Source organism: Antechinus flavipes, chromosome 2 (genome assembly GCF_016432865.1).
Source record: "Antechinus flavipes isolate AdamAnt ecotype Samford, QLD, Australia chromosome 2, AdamAnt_v2, whole genome shotgun sequence".
In the NCBI taxonomy this organism is placed as follows: domain Eukaryota; kingdom Metazoa; phylum Chordata; class Mammalia; order Dasyuromorphia; family Dasyuridae; genus Antechinus; species Antechinus flavipes.
The window spans coordinates 320,549,804-320,568,169 of NC_067399.1; the positions used below are offsets into that span (position 1 = coordinate 320,549,804).

The 18,366-nt window shown below is 35.6% G+C and overlaps 1 protein-coding gene across 3 annotated transcripts in view; it reads right to left on the minus strand.

The window, feature by feature from the left end:
• PAPLN (papilin, proteoglycan like sulfated glycoprotein) overlaps positions 1-18,366 on the minus strand; it is an 80,423-nt gene that overhangs the window by 52,654 nt on the left and 9,403 nt on the right. For all 3 annotated transcript variants that reach the window (XM_051977646.1, XM_051977645.1, XM_051977644.1), the window contains exon 3: positions 1,581-1,696. In XM_051977646.1, coding sequence (XP_051833606.1) covers positions 1,581-1,696 — 116 coding nt within the window. The remainder of the gene's footprint in view (positions 1-1,580; positions 1,697-18,366) is intronic.

Consider the following 18,366-nt stretch of genomic DNA (forward strand, 5'->3'; position numbering starts at 1 on the left):
TGGGTGCTGAACTTAATAAAGGGAATTAGGGTACTAAAAGGGTACCAAAAAACCCAGAGAGAGGGCCAACAGGGCTTTTTAAATCTAGGAATGTCTTTTTTCTTATTGGCTGACAGTGCATCATTTGGACCAATCCCAATTGGTGGACATTCTCATGAGGAGCAAGGTTTAATAACTCCCAGTTCCTCTCTAGGGCTTTATGTGCTCCCCCCCTTCCACAGCCACCCCAATCCTCCTGTGAAAGGACCAACTTGCAGCTAGGGAAAGTAGACAAGCTTCAGATGTAGCCGGCTGATTACACCCCTCTCTGACACTTCAGGAATGTCGGTTACTTTATGAGACCCAGCTGCCTCGAGCAATCTTGGCTAGAAAAATCAGGATTTCCCCAGCGCAATCTCCTTCTTGTAGTCTAGGTCACCTCCAACTTTGATTCAGGAAAAGCAGGGACATTTGACACGGCCCCTGGAGAGGGCCAAGCTTCTGTTTACCAAGGAAACAAAACTGAGGGTCCCAGCCTTTGGAGGGCCCAGCCCAAGCTGGTTAACAGCAGATGCCTTTGGGGTTGGAAGTGATCACATTACTAACTCAGCCCCTTCAGAAACTCCCTTGAGAAGGAGAATAGCTATGTCTGACAAAATAATAAAAAAGAGGTTTTATTTAATTTTCCTCAGGTGTGAATACAAAAATAACTGTACAAACTATAACTTTACATAGTACTTTGTAGAGTTATTTTTGTATTTTTGAAAGGCAGTTATGTATATGGTGCCATAATCAGACCCTGAACCCAAGTTAAGAAGATCTGTGTTCAAACACTTGCTAGCTGTGTGACTCTGCCCAAAACCTGCCTGACTCAGTTCCCCCATCTTTAAAGAACTAGATGGGCACAGTGGATAATGTGTTGGGTCTGGAGTTAGGAAATCCATCTTTCTGAATTCTAAGCAGGCTTCAGATCTGAATTAGCTGTGTGATCTTGAGCAACGTTACTGAAACCTGTTTGCCTCAGTTTCCTTACCTGTAAAATAAGTTGGAGAAAGAAATGGCAAACCACTCCAGTACCTTTGCCAAGAAAATTCCAAACGGAGTCACAAAATCAGAGATATGACTGAAAAATAACTGATCAAAGAATTTATTTTATTTTTTTGCTGAGGCAATTGGGGCCAAGTGACTTGCCCAGGGTCACACAGCTAGGAAGTGTTACGTGTCCAAGATCAGATTCTGAACAAAGAATTATATAAAGTATTATTTCTTTTACATCTTCTTAACATCTGGCATAATAAGCATTGCATAAGTACCTATGGACCTGAATTGAGACATTCCTGTATTGACAAGGAAGGTTAGGTTTAGAGAAATCTAGAGACAATGTAGCTATGAAAACAGAAGATATTGGAGTAAAAATATGACTTAATTTTCAAAAAATCAATTCACATCTCTGGGAGCTTAAAGTGAGATCTGCTTATTTTCTACTGCTTCTTGCTTCATGACCATAACAGGTGGACCAGAGACCCAATAATTAGTCTGTCTTAGATGTCACAGTTTACGAGTCATGCTGTCTTTGAAAATTTAATCAGAACTTTCAGTACCTCTGGGAGTAGCAGTGTCGCTCCTGGAAGCTGACACCCCCGCCGCAGGTCCTGCTGCATCGGCTCCACTCTCCCCAGCGGCCCCAGCCTTCACTTTGCCTTCTCAGCTTCCTTGCCTGATGGGAAGGAAACACACAGCAGGGTGGGTTGGTTGGCTAAGGGGGCTTTTACACCACAAGACTCAGGAGGGGAAAGTTTCTGGCAACTGGCTTTAAGCGGGCTCAGACTAGTGGGGGAGGCTCCAGCAGGTTCCGGAGTGAAGCAAGCAGAATCAGAGCAACCATTTATACAATATTAACTGTATAGGAAAAAAAAAAAAAAGCTTTGAGAGCCTCTGATCAAATTCAGACCAATTGATTCCATGGGACCGAGGAAGACAACACTTTTAGACGCAGCCAATGTAGGAATTTGTTTTGCTTGGCTATATTTCCTTCTTTCAAGGTTGCCTTTTTTTCCAATGGTGGAGAGACCATGAGGGAAGGGAATAGGGATAAGGTAAGGAAAAAAAAGAAAGAAAATCAGTGCAGAATATTTTTAAAACATGCAGAGAGAGGCATAACCCAAAAACAGCCCAGATAAGTAAGTATAAGCACTTTGAAAGCTACAGGTTGAACTTAGATACTTAAAAAAGAAAAGCAAGCTGTAACAGATATAACAGATTAGTGCAGATAATCCTCTTATTTGAAAATGTCTGCTTTATTTGATGTTTCTTAGATTCTAAATTAAAATTATTTTTTAAAAGGATATTACTTTTATTGCACTTTGACATTTGCAAAGGACAGTTAAGGTAGTTCGGTGGATAGAGCACAGAGTTTGAAATCAGGAACACTCATCTTCCCGAGTTCAAATCTGGCCTCAGACATCATGTGACCCTGGCAAGTCATTTGATCCTGTCTGCCTCAGTTTCCTCGTCTGTAAAAAAAGAGCTGGAGAAGGAAATAGTAAACCACTCCAGTATTTTTGCCAAGAAAACTGCACCTAGGGTCACAAAGAATCAGACAGGACTAAATATATAAAGATATTGATCTCACTGATCTTTTTATTAACACCACCATCTTAAAGAAGAGGAAACTGTTTTAAGTAATTTGCCTTGAGTCATGTAGCTAGTAGGAGATAGAAAATCTCCCCAGATTTTTCTGCCTCCAAATCAAGTGTTCCATTCCCTATACCTGTATCACCAAAGCATCATCCCACTGTATGTAGACCATGAGGAACCTAGAGAGGACAACTAGGTGACACAGTGGATAGAGTGCCAGGACTGGAGTCAGGAAGCCCCAATTTCAAATCCTACTATTTAAGGGCTACTTAAAGACCAGCCTGCTGAGCAACTGAAATTGCTGTTATTAATCAGAGCCATTTCTTTGAGCCAAAGCATCGTCTCCAGAAGTCCCGGACAAAATGCAAAACAAAAGCATAACCATGAAATTTTAAGAATTAGAAGGGACTTCAGAAGTCATCTGACCAAGTGCTGAAGAAGATATTTAAGGACATAACTAATGTGGGTATTTTTTTTTTATTTAACTATGTTTATTTGTGACAAGAAAAAATATAGCTTTTCTTTTTTATAGAAAAACTAGGGATAGTAACATCAACAAAAAAGGAAAGAAAAGAATATCAATGAAACATTTTTTTAAATGTACAGAAATAAGCAGAAGTAGATTCAGCGGCAAACAGATAAGGTAAGCAGCTTTGAAATGGATTGTGATATATGCATACACATGAGTATATAAATGTTATATATATCATATGTGATATCACAGCTGTGACTTATGTTACATTATATGCGAATTGTGACGTGTTTGTAACATGCATGACACACTGTGTATTTATACAATGTACATGTATGTATTATATGTATATGTATCCCCCAAAAGGGAAAAGGACCTGTTTGTGTAAAAACATTTTTAGCAGCTTTTTGTGTTGGCTAAGTGCTAGAAATCAAAAAGGCTGATATCAACAACTGGGAAATGGCTAAAAAAAAAAGCTATAATATATAATAGTGATGGAATATTATTGTGCTGCAAGAAATGACAAGAAGGTTGATTTCATAAAAACCTGGAAAGACTGATATGAACTGATGCAAAGTGAGAAGAACTAAGAGAACATTGTACACAGTCAAGTAATATTGTACAATGAAGAACCACGAATGAATTAGCTCTTCTCAGCAGTACAATGATCCAAGACAATTCCTAAGGACTAACGATGAAGCATGCTACCCACCTCCAGAGAAACACCTAACAGTGTCTGAATACAGATTGAAGCATGCTGATTTTCACTTTCTTTCTTTTTTTTGAGACTTCCTATACAAAGTGACCAATAGGGAAGTGTTTTATATGATTATACATGTATAAACTATATTGGATTGCTTACCATTTTGGGGAGGTGGGAGAGAAGAGAAAAAGGGAGAAATGGAATTTAAAACTCAAAACTTGTTTAAAATGTTTTAAAATTTTTGTTTTACCATATAACTGGGGAAAATAAAATATAATATATAATATACATTTTCATATTAGATATATAATATACACATATAATTATACACATATAATATATAATATACATATATATACATACTAAATTTAATTCATTAGTTCCAAAGTTAATTGGCTTGTCTGTGGTTGCCTCTGAAACTCATTCTGTTTCACATACATATCTTTATGACCTCATTCCATATGGAAGCAACTGTGTGTTTTGAAAGGTTCTGCTCTGATGGCAAAGTACAGAAGATCTGGGAGATACCGTAGGTCCAACAATACATTATATACCTGCTGCCTGTGATTCAGGAGAATTAAGTTCAGTGCCAGACTGATACTGAAAAGATATGTTTGTCAGCCACAGCAACTTTCAAAGATCCCCAACCAAGCCATGGAGGAGCGTTAGTGGAAAGGGAGTACAAATGGATAACATCCACCACCCTAGACCATAACTGATCTAGAAAGAAACATCTCCCCAAATACCAAAACAGCCCCAGCAGCAATTTTTATATGGTGACAAGGAGCTAGAAGCAAAGGAGATGCCCAGGTGGCAAAGAACTGAAAAAATTAAGATACACAAAACTATAGCAGCTTGATTTCAGAAAATCTGGAAAGACTTACATGAACTGATACAGAGTGAAGTGAGCAGAACCAAGAGAACATTGTATACACTAACAAGAAGACCATGTGATGATCAACTCTGCTGGACTTGGCTCTTCTCATAAATGTAATGATTCAAGACAATTTTAATAGAGTTGTAATGGAAAATGCCAATCACATCCAGAAAGAGAACTATGGAGACTGAATGTGGATCAAAGTACAGTATTTTCATTTTTTTTGTTTGTTTGATTTTTCTTCCTCATGATTTTTTCCCTTTTGGTTTAATTTTTTTTATAAAACATCACAAATATGGAAATACGTTTAAAAGAATTGTATGTTTAACCAATATCAGATTACTCACTATCTTAGGGAGGGGGAAGATAAGGGAAAGAGGGAGAAAAATCTGGAATACAACATCTTACAAAAATGAATGTTGGAAACTATATGTGTATTTGGAAAAATAAAATACTATTGAGGGAAAAAATACACAGCAGCTCTTTTTGTTGTGACAAAGAATTAGAAACAAGGGTATCTATCAATTAGAGAATGAATGGAAAAATAAATTATAGTATGTACATAAGTGGAATGCTGTTTTTTGGTTTGCTTTTTTTAACCTGGAAAACAATTCATACAAGGACAACAATATCATAAAGATAAATGACTGAAAGATTTAAGAACTCTGATTAACATTAATTGGTCACTTCCAACCACAATTCTAGAGGATTCATGATAAAATGTACTATTCACCTGACAGAGAAAGAAATGATGGATTCAAATGAGTTATATTTTGTTTTGGACAGGGCCAGAGAGGGAATTTTTTTTTTTTTTACTATACATGTTTGTAAAAGAAGTTTTATTTTTCTTGCTTTCTCAAGGTGGTAGGAAAAGAAAAGGGAGAGAAAGAATTTGAACATGAAATTAAAAAATATATTTTAATATTTTTAGTTTCCCTAGTTACATGTAAAACAATGTTTTACATTTATTTTTAAAATTTTGAGTTCCAAATTATCCCCTTTCCCCCCACCCCATCCCCTGCCATTAAGAAGGCCTATGTACAATGGTGCAAAACATTTCCATAAAAGTTATGATATAAAAGAAAGCATAGATCTCCCTCTTCCCCCAAAAAAACCCTCAAAAAACAAAAAAAAAAGTATGCTTCAGTCTGTATTCAGATACAATCAATCCTTTCTCTGGAGATGGATAGTATTTTTCAATGTAAGTCCTTCAGAGTAGTCTTGGATCAAAGTCATTCTCAGCATTATTATTACTTTGTACACAATATTTTTCATTTTGCATGAACTCATGGAAGATTTTCCAGGTTTTTCTGAGAGCATCCTGCTCCTCATTTCTTATAGAACAATAGAATTTCATCATAATCACATACCACATTTGTTCAGCCATTCCCCCAATTGATAGGCATCCCCTCGATTTTCAATTCTTTATAGCATGAGATTAAAATTTAATTTAATGTATGGAATAGTGACATATGGGGGATGTGTTGCCCATGTATGTTACATATATCCTCAAGGATTTGTTTAGAGGTGGCTCACAGGGAAACAAGAACAGATATCTGTAATATCTCCTCCCCATTCTTTTCAAGAGAGATTTTGATTCCTTATGTTAAGGAAAGCAAAAGTCTGGGGCCAGAGGCTGATTGTTCTCTCTTCAGGGAGGAAGGATAACAGGCTAGAATTATATCTATTTGCTTTCTTAAATATTACTATTCTAAGGGAAGCAGTTTGCAGTTTCAAGCTAAACTCCCAATCACTGTTCTTTAATGAGGAAGAAAGAAGGAGTGCCCCAAGTTTTATTTCTAAGGTTTGAGCCCCTTCTCACCAGATGCCAAGTCTATAATGAATACACACATAGGAAATAGCAAATAAACTCATTTTTCAGAGTCTAAAATAGAACAGAAATCAGAAAAGTATACATATGAGAATATATACCAGACAATACTCTTGAAGAAACTCTTCTATTGGGAGCAAGATAATTTCTATGTAATTAAAAGTCATTTTATTAATTATGGATAGTGAATAGGTCATAGAATGATGGTCATTTGGCTTTCTTTCATAAATCAAAGAGAAATTATGTATGCCTTTAAACAACACACACACATATGTAGGTATATAGATATATATAGATATATATGTATATAAAAGTAGACACACTGAGGGCTCAGTAAACAATTTATGGTACATGAATATGATAGAATATTACTGAGTCAAAAGAAATGATGATATTGAAGATTTCAAAGAAACATGAAAAAACTTATATGAATTGGTGCAGAGTAAAATAAGACAAACAAGGAAAATAACATAAACAATAATTATGATAAGGAGGGAAGAGGGACAACAGAAAAGTTAGGAGAGTATTTACTTTCTACCTTGGCCCTGGAAAAGAGTAAGAAAATGTACATACTTTCTTTGCAGGGATATAGGGGACTATAGACTATAGTTGTAGAACAAGGCTTATTATCAGACTTTGGTCAATGTGTGGGTTAATTTTGCTGAACTAATTTTCTTCTTCTTTTTGTTTTCATTCTGTTATGAACAATGGATGATTTGCTAAGTCCAGGGGATGGATGATGTCAAGATGTATTCAGAAATGTAGGCAATATTTTTTTTAAAAGCCCTTAGAAATTTTAAAAGGATATGTGATCTACAAGAGTAAAACATTATCTAAATTCACATTCACACTATTCAAGATCCTGTTTTACCACATTCAGAAAATAAAACTAACTTGCCTAAGGACACAGAACAAGTCTGAGGTGGGATTAGAATTCTGTGATAGAAGCACAAAGAGCTATTTGCCTTAAACTAACAAATTTCTGATCTTCTGGTACTCAGGAGGCACAACTTAGTTTTCCAGGCACGTTCCTATGCCTAAGGCAAGGTGCAAGAATAATTTTTGTGTGTTGTTTTTAGATTCTCCAATTCAGTTATCTTGATACTTCAAGTTGTCCATGGAATTTCCAGCACAGGTGTGTGCAGACTGTAGCTTATCACTGCCCTCCAATACTATGCAAACTTTTTTCTCATCCTTTCAAAAATACTCTGCAAGGGAGAGTCCCCAAACATATGAAGGGTCTTCCTCTAAGTTTATGAGCACTGAATCATCCCCATCCTTCTCAATGAGCTCTAGTGATTCAAACTCCTCCTTCAGAACCTGCCCTTCCTCATATTTTCAGTCTTCTTACTTCTTTTACTGCACTCCCACCTTCATGTATTCATCAATCCAGTGAGACCAGTCTCCTTGCATTCCTTCAATAATATACTTCATATTCTGGTTCTGAACATTTTCACTGGCTCTCTCTCCCATCCCTAAAAAGCTCTTCCTCATTTCTACCTCCTGGCTTCCCTGAAGTTCCAACTAAAATCCATCTTCTGCAGGAAACATTTCCCAATCTCTCTTAATTCTAGGGCCTTCCCTCAATTGATTTTTCTCTAATTTATCCTTTATTCAAAAAAAAAAAAAGGGTGGAAAAGGAAATTGTATTGGAAGAAGAAGAAAGGAGAGGTAAAATGAGGTAAATTACATTATATGAAGAGGCAAAAAAGACTTATTATAGTTGAGGGAAAGAAGGGAAGGGGATAAGCATTGTGTAAATCTTAATTTCATCAGATTTTGTTCAAAGAAAGAATATCAGACAAAGATTTCTATATCTATTTGATATAGAAATTTGTCTCATCCCACAGGGAAGTAAGAAGAGAAAGAAGAAAGCAAAGAGGAAGGTAATAGAAAGAAGAACATTAGTAGAAGGAGAAAGGGATAAGAAAGGGGGAGGGGCTACAAAAGGGGAGAAGCAAAACATTGGGGAGGAGGGAAAGGGAGAAAGGAAAGAGAAAAGTATTACTTGGGAAAAATAAAATAGTGGGAAATAGAGTTAGATATTTTAACTGTGAATGAAGCAGATACCGATTGGATTAAAAGTCAAAATCCTACAATATGTTGTTTACAAGAAACACATTTAAAGCAGAGTAATATAGAGAGAGTAAAGGCTGGAGCAGAATCTATTATGCTTCAGCTGAAGTAAAAAAATAAATAAATAAAAGCAGGGGTAGAGATCCTGATTTCAGACCAAGTAAAAGCAAAAATAGATGTAATTAAAAGAGATAAGGAAGGAAACTACATCCTGCTAAAGGGTATCATAGATAATGAAGTAATATTACGCACCAAATGATATAGCACCCAAATTCATAGAGGAGAAGTTAAAAAGAGTTCAAAAAGAAATAGACAGCAAAACTATACCAGTGGCTCTATCAGAACTAGATAAATCAAATAAAAAAGACATTAAGGAGGAAATCAGGTTTTAGAAAACGTGAGAAATCATTAGAAAATGATAGACCTTTGGAGAAAACTGAATGGGACAGAAAGGAATATACTTTTTTCTCAGCAATACATGAACCCTACACAAAAATTGACCATGTATTAGGGCATAAAAACCTCAAAATCAAATTTAGAAAAGCAGAAATAGGAAATGCATCTTTTTTCAGATCATGATGCAATTTAAATTATATGTATTAAAGGGCCAGGGAAAAATAGGACAAAAAGTAATTGGAAAATAAATAATCTAATCTTAAAGAACAAGTGGGTGAAACAACAAATCATAGAAACAATCAAGAATTTCATCCAAGAGAATGACAATAATGAGATAACATACCAAAATTCAGCCAAAGCAGTTCTTAGGAGAAATTTTATATCTCTTAATGCTTACTTGAATAAAATAAAGAGAAGAACAATGAATTGGGCATGCAACTAAAAAAAAAAAAACTAGAAAAAGAATAAATTAAACCCCTCCCAACTAAATACCAAATTTGAAATTCTGAAAATAAAAGGGAGATCAACTTATTCTGTATTTGTCTTGTTTATATGTACTTTGTTTGCATGTTGTCTTCCTCATTAAATTATAAGCTCCCTAATAACAGATTATCTTTTGCCTTTCTTTGTATCCCTAGGGCTTAGCACAGTGCCTAGCTTACAGTAGGCACTTAATGTGTATTTGTTGATTTCTTCTTACATTTTCCTCCTTTCAACACATTATTGTCCTGTTTCATTGGCCTATTTGCTATTTATTCCTCAGATGAGACAGTTCAGCTCTATTTGATCTGTCATATCTAAAATGCTCTGTCCCTAAAGGGGACAAAGAACAAAACCTCTTAGTTTCTCTGATTTTCCTGTTCAAATTCCACCTTTTTTTGGTTTCTTTCAACTGTTAGTGTCTCCTCCCTCAGATTATCTGCTGTTTATTCTGCATGTATCTTGTACATACATAATTATTTATATTTTTCTCACCCAGCAGAGGCAGCTGGTGGTGATGTAGACAAAATGTCAGACATGGAGTTAAGCAGACCTTAATATGCCATCTCAAACACTTTTTGTGTGTATGACTGAGCAAGTCACTTAACCTTTGAGTTACTATGAGGATCAAATGAGTTAATATTTGTAAAATTCTTAGCACAGTGCTTGGTACATACTAAACATTATATGAACACTTATTCCCTTCCCTTCCCCATTAGATGGTGAGCTCCTTGTAGACACAGAATGTTTTTGCTTTTCTTTGTACTGTCAGTGCTAGGTTGACATACAGTAAGTACTTAATAAATGTTTATTGCCTGATTATACAAATAGAGAATACAATTGTTGTTCAGTTGGGTTTGACTCTTTGTGATCATTTGGGGTTTTCTTGGCAAACATAATGATGCAGTTTGCCATCTCCTTCTCCAGCTCATTTTACAAGTAGAGAAACTAAGGAAATAAGAAATAAGCGGTTTGTTCAAAGTCACAAAGTTTATAAGTGTTCAAGGCCAGATATGAACTCAAGAAACTGAGTCTTCCTGATTCCTATCCTTTCTATCTATTACATCATCTAGCTGACCAAGAGTATAGAGACTGTCTATCAACTAATCAGATTCACACTACACCAGGGTTAAAGGTCTGGTACAGGGGAAATAGCCTTGGACTTAGAATACTTAGATTTAAGATTTGCCATTTTTAGAATATTAAGATTTAAGTACTTAAATATAATACTTAGATTGCCTATCCTAACGTATTACCTTAAACAAGTTAGAGCTCTGCTCTAAACCTGAATTTCTCCATCTACAAAATGGGCATAATGATATCTGAACAACTTACATTCCACAATTTCTGTGCAGCTCAAATGAGATGATGCATATAAATAACTTTGTAACCATTAAATGTTTTTGATATATAATTTTTCAGATTTGACAAACATAAACATCTCCATAGGCAAAAAGCAAAAAATAAGGATTGCAAATGAAACTACAAATCTCTATTATGTGCAGCTTGCATTTTTTTTCAAATTTTTCTAATATGTTCAATTATAAAATTCAAATTGTTGCAATCAATTCAATTGGATTCTACTTCTCTATATTTTCCTCTGAACCTTTTTCTATTCTCTTCTGGGATTTTTTAAAAAAATGCTATAATAGATAAACCTAAAGCCTCCAAGATAAGAACTCACTTTGACAAAAATTGCTGGGAAAACTGAAAAAAATGAAGTAGATATTAGGCATTGACCAATACATAATACCCTATACTAGGATAAGGTTGAAATAGGTTTATGATTCAAACATAAAGGATGATGCTATAAGGAAATTAGGAGAACAAAGGATATTCTACCTCTTAGATCTATGGAGAAGGAAGGAATTTATGGCCCAAAAAAGAAGTAGACAACTTAATGAAATGCAGAATTACTAATTTTGATTATATTAAATTTAAAAAGGTTATGTACAAACAAAACCAATGCAGCCAAGATTAGAAGGGAAGCAGAAAACTAGGGGAAAATTTTATAGCCAATGTTTCTGATAAAGACCTCATTTCTAAAATATATAGAGAATTGACTTGAATTTATAAGAATACAAGCCATTTCCCAGTGAATAAATGGTCAAAGGATATGAACAATTTTCAGATAAAGAAATTAAAGCTATTTCTAGTCATATAAAAAATGCTCCAAATCACTATTGATTAGAGAAATACAAATTAAGACAATTCTGAGATATCACTTCATATCTTTCAGATTGGCTAAGATGACAGGAAAACAAAATGATAAATGTTGGAAGGGATGTGAGAAAACTGGAACACTAATACATTGTTGGTGGAATTGTGAATTGATCCAATCATTCTGAAGAGCAATTTAGAACTATGCCCAAAAAGACTATAAAACTGTGCATACTCTTTGATCCAGCAGTTTTTCCACTGGGTCCACTATGGACATGACCTCATGGAGATCATAAAAGAGGGAAAAGGACCCATATAAACAAAAACATTTGTGGCATCCCTTTTTGTAGTGGTAAGGAACTGGAAATTAAATGGACTCCCCTTGGCTGGGGAATGGCTGAATAAATTATGGTACATGAATGCAATGGGATATTATTATTCTATAAGAAATGATGAACAGGTTGATTTCAGAAAAGCCTGGAAAGGCTTAACATGAACTGATGGTGAATGAAGTGAGCAGGACCAAGAAAATATTGTGTACAGTAACAACAAAATTACATGATGATCAATTTTCATGGATGTGGCTCTTTTCAACAATGAAGTGAATCAGGTCAATTCCAATAGACTTGTGATAGAGCCATCTGCATCCAGAGAGTGGACTATGGAGACTGAATGTGGATCACAACAGAGTATTTTCATCCTTTTTGTTGTTGTTTGCTTGTGTTTTTTTCATTTTTTTCTTTTTGAACTGATTTTTCTTGTGCAGCATAATTGTGGAAATATGTATAGAAGAAGTGCACGTTTAACATATAATGGATTACTTGCTGTTTAGAGAAGGAGGTGGGGGGAAGGGAGAGAGAAAAATCTGGAACACAAGATTTTGCAAGGATGAATGTTGAAAACCACCTTTGCATGTATATTGAAAATGAAAGGTTACATTCTTAAAAAGAAAAAAAAAAACTATGAGGTAATTCAAGGCAATTCTAATAGGTTTGTGATGGAGAGAGCCATCTGCATCCAGAGAGAAGACTATGAAACCAATCTGGATCACATCATAAGTATTTTTACCTTTTTTTGTTATTGTTTGCTTTTTTTTTTTTTTCCTTCTCGTTGTTTTCCCCTTTTGATCTGGGTTTTCTTATACAGCATGATAAATGTGAAAATACATTTAGAAGAATTACACAAGTTTAACCTGTGAACCTGTGTTGGATTGCTTACTGTCCAGGGGTGGGGGGCATTAAGGGAGAAAAATTTGGAACACAAGATTTTGCAGGGTGAATGTTGAAAAACTATCTCTGCATATATTTTGAAAAATAAAAAGCTGCTATTATAAAAAAAACAAAATGCCACAATAATCTTCTTTTCTCCACCTCCTTTTTTTGGAGGGAAAACATTTTTGTCTTTAATACCCTTTTCCCTTCCAAAATCTCCACAATTTTTTTTAAAAAAATAGTGAAAAATAATTAAGCAAAAAATCTATACATAGGACATACTTTGAATCCACCCTACTTCCCTAGGCACAAAATCTTGAATAATGTGAATTATGATAATTTATGGGCATGATCTCATTAAACTGGTATGTATCCATATCTACCCCCAATATACCAAAAATATAAATCCTTGATTATGTGTCATAAAAAGCCATTTCTGTACATTCTCTTTCTGGGCTCAATTATTCAACTTTGACTCACCCTTACATTTCTTCAGGGCGTGCTCTACTGTCAAATCTCAACTCTGGAATGTACCATCATTATTATTTCTCTCACTCAATTCTAAACTCTTTCACTCCCCCTCTTCTTCTCTCTACCCTTTCTCCTCCCTCCTCTCCTTTCTCCTCTCCTCTTTCTCGTGAAATTCCCAAGATTATCAGAACGACATGGCTTGGAATCCCAGTTCAGATACCTACAAATTGAGTGATCCTGGGCAAGCTGTGTGATCTTATCTAGGTGCTTTCATCCTCAAAATTGGTTCAACTCTGCCCTCTAAAGTATCTTCCATGCTAAATCTACAACCCTATGATTCCATGACTTCTGCATGTTGGGAAGCCCAATAAGTTATTTTTTTAAAGAGAGTTTAACAAACTAGGCAAAACCAGAATGGTTTACACAATGATGTTTAAAAAAAAGCAAAGAAGCCTTCAGAATTCTCATCAGTGTAATGGCCAAGAGAAACACCAGAGGGGAGTCCATGTAACTGCTTCTAGAGAGAGAGGTGGTATAGAACAGGTACAGAATCCTAATCCTAATGACTGTTTTTCTTCTTTAGAAGCATTCTAGAGATGGGGAAGAAAGAGAAGAGGAATATTGGGAAATAGGAATAATATAAGAAAAAAGCATCCAACTGAGTGAAGCAAGCAAAACCAGGAAAATATTGTATACAGCAATAGTAAGATTGTGTGATAATCAACTATGATAGACTTAGTTCTTTTAGCAATTCAGTCAGTAATCCAAAGCAATCCCAATAAACTTTGGATGGGAAACGGCATCCACATTCACATTCATATCACTTTCAGAGAGACACCTATAGAAACTGAATGTGGATCAACACATACTATTTTCACCTCTTTTTTCTATTTTTTTCCCTTTCTCGTGGTTTTCCTTTTTTCTGATTTTTATTTCCCAACTGGACTCATATAAAAAATATGCAAAAAATGAATGTACATGTATAACTTTAAAAATATATAAAATTTAAAAATTACCTCCCCTCAAAAAAGAGTATTCAAAATGGTATTTTTTTTTTTAAACAGAAAAGAATAAGGAGGTTTCATAAAGAGATTCCATGTAACCTGAGCCTCCTACTATACCTCCTGGGAAAGAAAGCAGTTAATTGGTAAGGCAGGTTTGACTCATGTGACCCTCTACTCCTCCCTTCCCCACTTTCCCACCCTCTGACTGCTGGGTCCTGGCAGGGGTTTCTGCCTCGGGCTACAATCAGAATCTAAAGGAGAGAGTCACACACTTCAGCTTCACCAGACAGGTTCCAGACTTGGACCTCACCTCACAAGCAGTCCCACCCCAAGCCCCACCTCTGGGTCCAAGCTGCCTCCTTCTCTCCCTGACACAGAGCCTGAAATGACATCCCTGGAGTTGCTGCTAGCTAAAAATAATAGCTAACATTTGTTGTTTTTGTTGTTGGTGTTCAGTCATTTTAGTCACGTCTTTATGTGACTTTATGACTTTATGACCTATTTGGGGTTTCCTCAGAAGAAATACTGGCTTATGATTTCCTTCTCCAGCTCATTTTTACAGATGAGGAAACTGAGGCAAGCAGAATTAAATTATTTGTCCAGAGTCACACAGCTGAGAAGTATCCAAGGCCAGCCAGATTTGAACTCAGAAAGATGAATCTTCCTTTACTGTAAGTCAGGCATTCTACTCACTGTGTCATGTGGCTGCCACTGAGCAAGTCGGTAAGATACTATTATTATCCCCATTTTACAGAGGAGGAAACAGAGGCAGAGAAAGGTTACCTGTGACTTGTCCATGTGAACAGATTCAAACTCAAGTATTCTGAAATCTAATTCATCTTTAGAATTGTGAGGTTTGGGGGGAAAGACCAGAAGGAGAGGTATTAGGGTAAAGAAAGATGAAGAAAGGAGAGAAGGCTGATGCAACATGACCATCTTGCCTACCACAATCAGGCTCACAGAGAATCCCAGAGAGGGGCAACCCCAATGAATAGGTGACCACCCACATGCAGCAAATATTCTCAAAAATGTTTTTTCCACTGCCTAGAAAATTGAGACTATTTGTAACTTGTGGTAAGTTTGTGGCAGAGAAGGGATTTGAAGCCATATTTTTCAGGCTTCCAGACCATTTCTCTAACCATCACACCATTCTGCCTGTAATAATTATAATAATAAATAATGGAATTGCACCATATTGTCAGGAGAACTTGAGACCATTCCACCTATCACCACGACCAGATCCCACGAGAATGCATTAACATGGATCATCTGAGCCTTACCAAAGCAAAATAATAATTTCTCTTCTTCACTTAACAGGTACAAAAAAGAAGTAACATTTCCATATAAAAAGTAGAATACAAAAAAGGACTGTGTCAAGGAACAACCTGTTTTCCAGAGCTAAATCCTAGCAAGCAAAGCTATGCCCTGAGCTTGGCATGACAACAATCCTTTGCGCTCACCCTCTGGATGATCTCAGCCACAACAAAACCCCAGAATTGTTTTATATAATTATTGTATTGCTTTGACTAGCACCAGGTGTTTTCTGAACTCAGACAAGCATCTGCTGCATCCACATTCTGCTCTGCTGCAATCAAACTTGGCACATTATTGTTTTTACCCCTCATTGTCAGGGCTACAATTCACTGCAAATCAATTGGTATAATTATTGAAACTTAGCTATAAGTTTGGGTCCCCCAAATAGGGGGTGAGGGGCCGGCACATATGTCCTTGCTTGTAAGCCATTTCTTCGCTCTGAAATTTAACTTCTGCTTGATTTCCTGTCTTTAGCCTGTTCCAACCACCTACAGCAAAAAGGCTGGATCAGTCCGGTTGACAATTAAACATGAATTTGTGAATCTCTACTATGTACAATTTACTTTTTAAGAGAGAGAGAGAGACAGAGACAGAGACAGAGACAGAGAGAGAGAGAGTCTAGACATCACAAGATGATTTCTTTCAAGAAATTATTAAGGAAAACTCCCTTAATATTTTGAAATCAGGGGTTAAAATAGATATTGAAAGAATACAGCCATCACCTGAAAGAGATCTCAAAATGAAAACTCTCAGGAATATCAGAGCCAAATTTCAGAGCTCCCAAGTCAAGGAGAAATTTTTTTAATCAGCCAGAGAGAAACAATTCAAGTATTGTAAAGCCACAGTCAGGATAACACAAGATTTAGCAGCCTCTACATTAAAGGACTGGAGAGCTTGGAGTATGATATTCCAAAGGGCAAGAAGCTAGGATTACCACCAGCAAAACTGAATATAATCCTTCAGAGGGAAAATATGGATATCCAATAAAATAGGAAACTTTCAAGCATTCTTGATGTAAAGACCAAAGCAGAATAGAGAATGTGACCTTCAAATGAAAAACTGAAGCATAAAAAGGTAAACAGGAAAGGTAAATCATATGGGACTTAATAAGGTTAAACTGTTTACATTCCTACATGGAAATGTAAAAGAAAAAGCTTTTGGGGGAAGGAGAAGGGGAAAAGAAGGAGGTGAGGTTGAGTTAGTGAACCTTATTCTCATCAGAATTGGCTCAGAAAAGGAATAACATACATACTCAAATGGGTATAAAAATCTATCTTACCCTACAGTAGTAGAAAGTAGGAGGGGAAGGTGATAAGAGAAAGTGGGGGAAGGGGAGGAGGGGAATGTATAGAAGGAAGGGCAGATTAGGGGAGAGGGTAGTCATAAGTCATAAAATTCTTTTGAGGAAGGACACAGTAAAAAGGAGAGAGAATAAAATAAATAGGGAAGGGAAATAGGATAGAGAAAAATACAATGAGCAGTAGTAACTGTGAAAAAAATTTTTTGAAGCAAATTTCTCTGATAAAGGACTCATTTCTCAAATATATAGAGAACTGAATCAAATTGATTTAAAAAAAAAAAAAAGAGCCATTGCCTAATTGGTAAGTGATAAAAAAGCAATTTTCAGTTGGAATAATCAAAACTATCTCTAGCCACATTAAAAAATGCTTTCACTATTGATTGGGAAAAAATGGAAACTGAAACAATTCTAAAGTACTACCTCATGTCATTAGATTGGCCTATAGGACAAAAAAGGAAAATGACAAATGTTGGATGGAATGTGGGAAAAATGAGGCATTAATGCACTGTGATAGAGTTGTGAACTTATTCAACCATTCCGTAGAGCACTCTGGAACTATGTCCAAGCAATACCACTACTAGGATTATATCCCAAAACAGAGGAAAAAAAAAGGAAAGGAAAAGAAGTTATGCACAAAAATATTTACAGCAGTTCTTTTCTGGGGGCAAAGAATTGGAAAATTGAGAGAATGCCCATCAATTGGGGAATGACTGAACAAATTGTGGCAAGTGATTATAATAGAATACTATAATATTGTAAGAAATGATAAACAGGATGATCTCAGAAAAACCTGAGCTTACATGAACTGATGCAAAGTGAAATACATTGTGTACAAAATAAAAGCAATATTGTAAGAGGACCAGTGGTGAACAACATAGCCATTCTTATCAATACAATGATCTGAGACAAGTCTGAGGAACTCATGATGAAAAACGCTATCCATCCTCAGAGAAAGAACTGATGGTGCATGAAAATAGATTGAAGCATTCTTTTTTTCTTGATTTTTCTGGAGGGATTTTTTTGGCCTACATTTTTTTTTCACAACAATTAATATGGAAATGTTTTTCATGACAACACATTTATAACTTATATCCTTCTCAATGTGGGGGAGAGAATCTGCTACTCAGTTTTTAAAACAAACATTAAAAATTGTTTTTATACATAACTGGGGAAAACTAAAATACTAAATACAGTTTTAAAAAACAAAAAACGATTTATGATAAATCTAACATGCTACTTTCAAAGCTGTCTTTGTTTTCTGTGCCTCTTTCTGAATTCCCTTCCATTCTTTTTTGTGCCTTTAATATTTTTCAGTGATCTTAAGCTTTTGCAACATTATCCCTGGTCTATCTTTCTCCCAAATCTATTTTTAAAAAGAAAGAAAATCTTTATAACAAATAAACATAGTCAAGCAAAATAAAGCCATATACTAGCCATGTCCAAAAATATATATCT